General features: G+C 41.0%; 1 protein-coding gene across 1 annotated transcript; it reads left to right on the top strand.

The window, feature by feature from the left end:
* Window positions 1-5106: 5106 nt before the first annotated feature.
* LOC112778276 (uncharacterized) lies at window positions 5107-5472 on the top strand. Its single transcript, XM_025822612.1, has one exon. It carries the CDS (start codon window positions 5107-5109, stop codon window positions 5470-5472), a length of 366 nt encoding a protein of 121 aa, XP_025678397.1.
* The last annotated feature ends 1181 nt before the right edge of the window (window positions 5473-6653 follow it).

Genomic DNA, 6653 nt, shown 5'->3' with positions numbered 1-6653 from the left:
AAACACACAAACTCATAATAAAGTCTAGAAATATGATTTTTGAATAAAAACTAATAAAAACATAATAAAAACTAGCTAAAATATACTAAAAACATACTAAAAATAATGCCTAAAAGCGTATAAATTATCCGCTCATCACTAAGCAATCAAACAACTGATAGTTGTTAATCACAGCCAATCCCCGACAACGCCACCAAAAACTTAGTGCAGAATTTATAACCCACAAACAAACCGACAAGTGCACCGGGTCGTACCAAGTAATACCTCAGGTGAGTGAGGGTCGATCTCACGAGGATTGAAGGACTAAGCAACAATGGTTGATTAATTTACTTAGTTAGGCAAACAGAAAGTAGTGTTTAAATGTTCAATGAGCATTAAACAATTGTTCAGAAATTAAAATAGTAAAGTAAATGAGTTGGGAATATGTATGGAGAAACAGTTAAGGTTTCAAAGTTATCTATTTTTCCGGATTAACTTTTCTTACCAACTATTTTAATTATGTAGGATTTAATTCATGGAAAACTATGTGTGACTAGACCCTAATTCCTTAGACCTTTCTAGTCTCCTCTAAAATTCATCAACTGCCAATTCTTTGGTCAATTAATTCCAAGTAGAGGGTGATGATCAAATTTCAGTTTACATGCCACAAAAATCCTAATTACTCAAAAATATAAGGATTATATGTCACGTATCCCATTAAATCCAGATAATTAAAATTTAGGAGAATATGTTTTCAAGCCGTTGTTCATGTAAAGAATTTTTCCAAGTTATACAAGAACACAATTAGAAAGAGGGTCATACTTCCGTTCCACCCAAATTCATAAGATAAAGAGCGAAAACAATTCTTAAATTATAAATCCATACATAAATTAAAATAGAAAAAGCAATAAAATCAATCCATACAAATAGACAGAGCTCCTAACCTTAACAATGGAGGTTTAGTTGCTCATGGTAAAGAGAAAAATAAGGATTATAAATTGGAATGGAATAATGTTGTCCTGGAACCCCCTGTTGGAATTCCCTTTTTTCTCCAATCCTCATTAATTTAAAATATATTCTCTAAAACTAAAATAATATCTTTTCCTAAAAATAATATTTGAATTTAAATTAGAATTAATTAACAAGTCTTCAGTTGATGGGTGGGAACCACTCGTTTTGTCCATTCTGTAGCTTCTAATCTGTGTTTTCTGGGCTGAAAACTGAGTCAAAATAGCCCAGAAATCGCCCCAGCGTTTTTCTGCGTTTTCTGCACGTGGCACATATCACGCGTACGCATCAGTCACGCGTACGCGTCGATGGTCTTCTTCGCGTGTCACGCGCACGCATCGGTCACGCGTACGCGTCGTTGAGAAAATCTTCAAATCATGCGTACGCGTCAGTCACGCGCACGCGTTAGTCACGCGTACGCATCGCTCCTCGCTCCCATCTCCTTTGGTTCTTGTGCTACAAAAACTCCATCAAATACAGCCGAATGCTACCTAAAATAAACAAAATTGCAAAAGACTCAAAGTAGCATCCATACTGGCTAAAAGATAATTAATTCTTTATTAAACTCAACAAATTAGATGCAAATTCACTAGGAAAAGGTAAGAAAGATGCTCGCGCATTAGCGCCTCTATCTTAGTATTGATAGCAACTAATACTTTTTGTTTGTTTAGTCCTAGACGAGTGGATATAATTAGAACATATATACTCATTTGCTCATTGCTTTTGTTGATATCATTGCATTCTATTTTTCCTATTCATCATGAATTATCACCCTTTTGGCTTGGAGTCTAGTTGTTATCATGTTGTAGGGGGTAGCAATTCCGACATTGGTTCACCTCAAGGTATGGGAGGTCAATTCGAGGAAGGGTCACAAGCAATCAACTCTTGGCAACAAGGACTGTTGCGAGGGCCCTATGATCTTAATATCTATCAACCTCTCACACCTAGTGGAACACGTCCTCATTACAATTTTGTCCATCTATATGCTTATGCTCCATGCCCTCGACATGAGATACAACCATCATACCCTCAAGCTCCTTTACCTTTTCCACCACCCATTTCCTCTCTACCCATCTACATACCGCTACATTTGGGACAACCTAGCTTTCACCACCATCCCATCCCCATTAACTTCCCTTATGGAGAGCCTTGCTTTCAAGCCGTCATCCAAGAGCAAAGGGAATTTCAAAAGAAGCAAGAGAATTGCATGGCAACTCTTGCCAAGGCTTTGTCACGTCTGGCACCCTCTCACTCCACCCCTAGTAACCTTGCTCCTTCACCCTTGCCACCCCCATTAATCCCAAAATTTATAGCATTAATGCTATAACTCTGGAAGGAAGTGAGCCGCTTATTGAGATAAACCCTCAACCCGCTCTTCCAAAGGAGGAATCTATTAATGGGGGCAAGAATTTAGTTGAAGATGGGAGAGAGGAGGAACTTGAGGTAGTAGCCACCATAAGCCTAAAAAAGGTCTAAGTGATGAGGAGAGCTCACAAGCAGGAGACCTTGAGGATGAAGAAGATAAAAATACCCCACCAAGTCTCCACAACCAAGAGGATAAGTTACCCCACCAAGAAGCAAGGGAAGATTTGAAACCACTACCACCCCATGTTAAATATGCGTTCCTTGATGAGGAACATAAATTTTCGGTGATAGTGGCAACTGATCTCTCCAATCAAGAAGAGCAGCAACTCCTCAAGGTTATCCGGAAGTATAAGAATGCGATCGGATGGAGCCTAAGTGACATTGTGGGAATAAGCCCTCAAGTGTGCCTCCATAGGATTTTCTTGGAAGAAGGTGCTAAGCCGGTCCGACAACCGTAAAGACGGCTAAATCCCATAATCCTTGATGTAGTCAAGAAGGAAGTAACTCGCCTCTTGGAAGCGGACATCATTTACCCCATTGCAGACAGTGAATGGGTAAGTCCGGTCCAAGTAGTGCCAAAGAAATCCAGGGTAACAATGGTGAAACAGAGAGTGGAGAGCTTGTGGCCACCCGAGTCCAGAATACTTGGCGAGTGTGCATTGATTACCGCCAGCTGAATCAAGCAACGCGGAAGGACCACTACCCGTTGCCGTTCATTGACTAAATGTTGGATCACTTAGCAGTTAAATCCCATTACTATTTTTTAGATGGATACACAGGGTACTTTCAAATTCACATAGCTCCTGAGGATCTGGAGAAAACTACTTTTACTTGCCCCTTTGGAACGTTTGCGTATAAGAGAATGTCGTTTGGCATATGCAATGCACCAGCAACATTTCAAATATGCATGATAAGTGTTTTCTCAGATCTTTTGGAGCATTGTATGGAAGTCTTCATGGACAATTTCAATGTGTATGGTAGCTCCTTTGATGCTTGTTTAGGGAACTTAGCTAGGGTACTAGAGCGATGCACCAATACTAACCTTGTTTTGAATTTTGAAAAGTGTCACTTCATGGTGAAGCAAGGTATAGTATTGGGTTATATTGTCTCTAAAGACGGAATCTCCATCGACCTGGCTAAGATCGATGTCATTTCAAGTTTACCTAACCCCTCCTCGGTGAGGGAGATCCGTTCCTTCCTTGGTCATGCAGGCTTTTGTCATCAATTCATCAAGGACTTTAGCAAAGTCACCTTACCTCTCTCCCGCCTACTGCAAAAGGATGTGAAATTTCATTTCAGTGAATATTTGCAAAAAGGCTTTTGACAAGTTGAAGGAAGCGCTAACCACAGCCCCTATTGTGCGAGGCCCAAATTGGAATCAACCTTTTGAGATCATGTGCGATGCCTCAAATCACGCCGTAGGTGCCGCGCTAGCACAGCGCGATGGTAACGCTCCCCACACTATAGCATATGCATCAAAAACTTTGGATTCAGCTCAGTCGAATTACACCACCACCGAAAAAGAGCTTTTGGCCATTATTTTTGCTCTAGACAAGTTTCGACCTTATTTGCTAGGCTCTAAAGTGGTGGTGTATTCGGACCATGCCGCATTAAAATATTTGCTAAAGAAGAAGGAGTCAAAGCTTAGGCTCATTAGGTGGATATTACTTTTGCAAGAATTTGACTTGGAGATCAAAGATAGAAGTGGATCCCAAAATCTAGTGCCGGACCATTTGCGTCGGCTCGAACATTTAACTCCGGATCCCTCTCTTATCAATGACTCATTTCCCTTAGATACCTTGCAAGCAATATCCCAAAGCACCCCTTGGTTTGCCCCGATAGCTAATTACTTGGTCGCTCGTGTTTTTCCCCCATAATTTTCAAAGCATCAAAAAGATAAATTGAGAAGCGATGCTAAGTATTATATTTGGGATGATCCACATTTGTGGAGGCGTAGAGAAAATCAAGTAATTGGAAAGTGTGTACCGGAATCTGAGTTCCAGTCTATCCTTCAATTTAGCCACTCATCTGAGAGTGGGGGTCATTTTGACCGGCAACGAACAGCGAGGAAGGTTTTAAACTGTAAATTCTGGTGGCCTACTTTATTTAGGGATGCCAACCAATTTTGCAAATCCAGTCATCAATGCCAAAAGTCTGGAAATACCTCACAAAGAAATGAGATGCCCCAATAACTGATGATTTTTTGTGAGATTTTTGATATTTGGGGCATGGATTTCATGGGGCCATTTCCAAATTCCAACGGGTTTGTGTACATATTGTTAGCAGTGGATTACGTCTCTAAATGGGTGGAAGCAATTCCTACCCGTTGCGATGACGCTAATTCCGTTGTTTCATTTTTTAAAAATAACATTATTTGTAGATTTGGGTCACCACGAGCAATCGTGAGCGACCAAGGAACCCATTTTTGTAACAGAAAAATTGAGGTATTGATGAAAAAGTATGGGGTCATTCACAAAGTTTCTACAACCTATCACCCCCAAACCAATGGGCAAGTGGAAGTATCCAAGAGGGAGATCAAAAGAATCTTAGAGAAAGTAGTTAACCCACAGAGGAAGGGTTGGAGTTCTAGATTGGGAGATGCATTATGGGCCTATAGGACCGCTTACAAGACCCCAATCAGAATGAGCCCCTTCCGTATTGTTTTTGAGAAGCCTTGTCGTGTTCTGGTTGAAATCCAACATAGAGCCTATTGGGCGGTGAAGAATTGCAATCCGGACTTAAAAGGGGGCGGGTATGGAACGTAAGCTTCAATTGGAGGAATTAGAATGTCTTAGGTTAGAAGCATATGAGAATGCTAAGTTCTACAAGGAAAAAGCCAAGGCATTCCATGACCAGAATATTAGGAGGAAGAACTTCAAGATAGGTGATGAAGTGCTTGTGTACAATTCAAGGTTGCGATTAATGCCCGGAAAATTGAGATCTAGATGGGACAGGCCGTTTAGAGTGGTAGATGTCAAGCCTTATGGGGTGGTGGAAGTGATTCACCCTATCAATGGAGTTAAATTCAAGGTTAATGGTCATAGGGTGAAGCTTTATCACACTCAACCCAAGAATGCCAAGGAGTTAGAGATTTTCCTCCTTGGTGAAGTTTCCAAGTGACCAATGAAGCCATGCAAGTCCAACTTAGGACTCTAAACCAAAGTGCTTGGTGGGAAACACCCCACCATGGTAACATTGTTCCAATTTTATCTCTTGTTTATAACCTTTTGAATTATTTGCTTTCTTGTGATATAATGGGTAGCTTAGGTTTGGTTTGATGATTTTAAGTTGAATAAGTTAAATTACTTGTGGACCATGAAATTGTGCTTGTTTGAATGATTTGGGGTTGGTGTGTTGATATGCTAAGAGTAGGAACCTTAGTTTTGAAGAGAAAAGAATTTTCTGAAACAGGGCATCTATGCGTACGCACCAAGCCGTGCGTGCGCACAAAACTGTATTTTTCGCCATCTGTGCAGACGCACTAGCCTGTTGGTGTGGGAAATCGTGATTCACACTTTTCACAACTCCGCACAACTAACCAGCAAGTGCACTGGGTCGTCCAAGTAATACCTTACGTGAGTAAGGGTCGATCCCACAGAGATTGTCGGCTTGAAGCAAGCTATGGTCATCTTGTAAATCTCAGTCAGGCGGATTCAAATGGTTATGGGGTTTTGATAATTAAAAGATAAATAAAACATAAAATAAAATAAAGTTACTTATGTAATTCATTGGTGGGAATTTCAGATAAGCGTCTGGAGATGCTTTGTTGCTTCTGAACCTCCGCTTTTCTATTACCTCCTTCCAACCATGCGCACTCCCTTCCATGGCAAGCTGTAAGATCCTCTCAGTGAAAATGGTCCTCTACGGTTTCTGCACAGCTAATCAACTGTCGAATTTCTCGTCTCGGATGAAAAATACCAAGTACAGCTACCGCATGGCTAATCATCTGTCGATTCTCGCTAGCGTCGGAATAGAATCCATTGATCCTTTTGCACACTGTCACTGCACCTAACATTTGCAGGTTTGAAGCTCGTCACAGCAATCCCTTCCCGGAACCTACTCGGAATACCACAGACAAGGTTTAGCCTTTCCAGATCCCAGGAATGGCTGCCAATAATTCTAGCCTATACCACGAAGATACTAATCTCACGGACTCGATCCGTGTATTAGATATCCAAGAGAATATACTCCGGCTGTCGTCCAATGACTATGTTGAACATCATGTAGACCGTTTTGTGGTTGTCAGGCACGCGGATCTTGGCTAAGCGAGTAATGAAGATTGGGTGATTGTCACGAGTCAC

The sequence above is a fragment of the Arachis hypogaea genome, chromosome 19, assembly GCF_003086295.3.
Source record: "Arachis hypogaea cultivar Tifrunner chromosome 19, arahy.Tifrunner.gnm2.J5K5, whole genome shotgun sequence".
Taxonomy (NCBI): Eukaryota; Viridiplantae; Streptophyta; class Magnoliopsida; order Fabales; family Fabaceae; genus Arachis; species Arachis hypogaea.
The sequence above is the reverse complement of the archived record's forward strand: the minus strand, read 5'-3'. Positions and strand labels throughout refer to the sequence as shown.

Bases quoted from the DNA above. Each gene is read 5' to 3' on its own strand.
- LOC112778276 (XM_025822612.1), top strand. From the start codon at position 5,107: ATGGAACGTAAGCTTCAATTGGAGGAATTAGAATGTCTTAGGTTAGAA.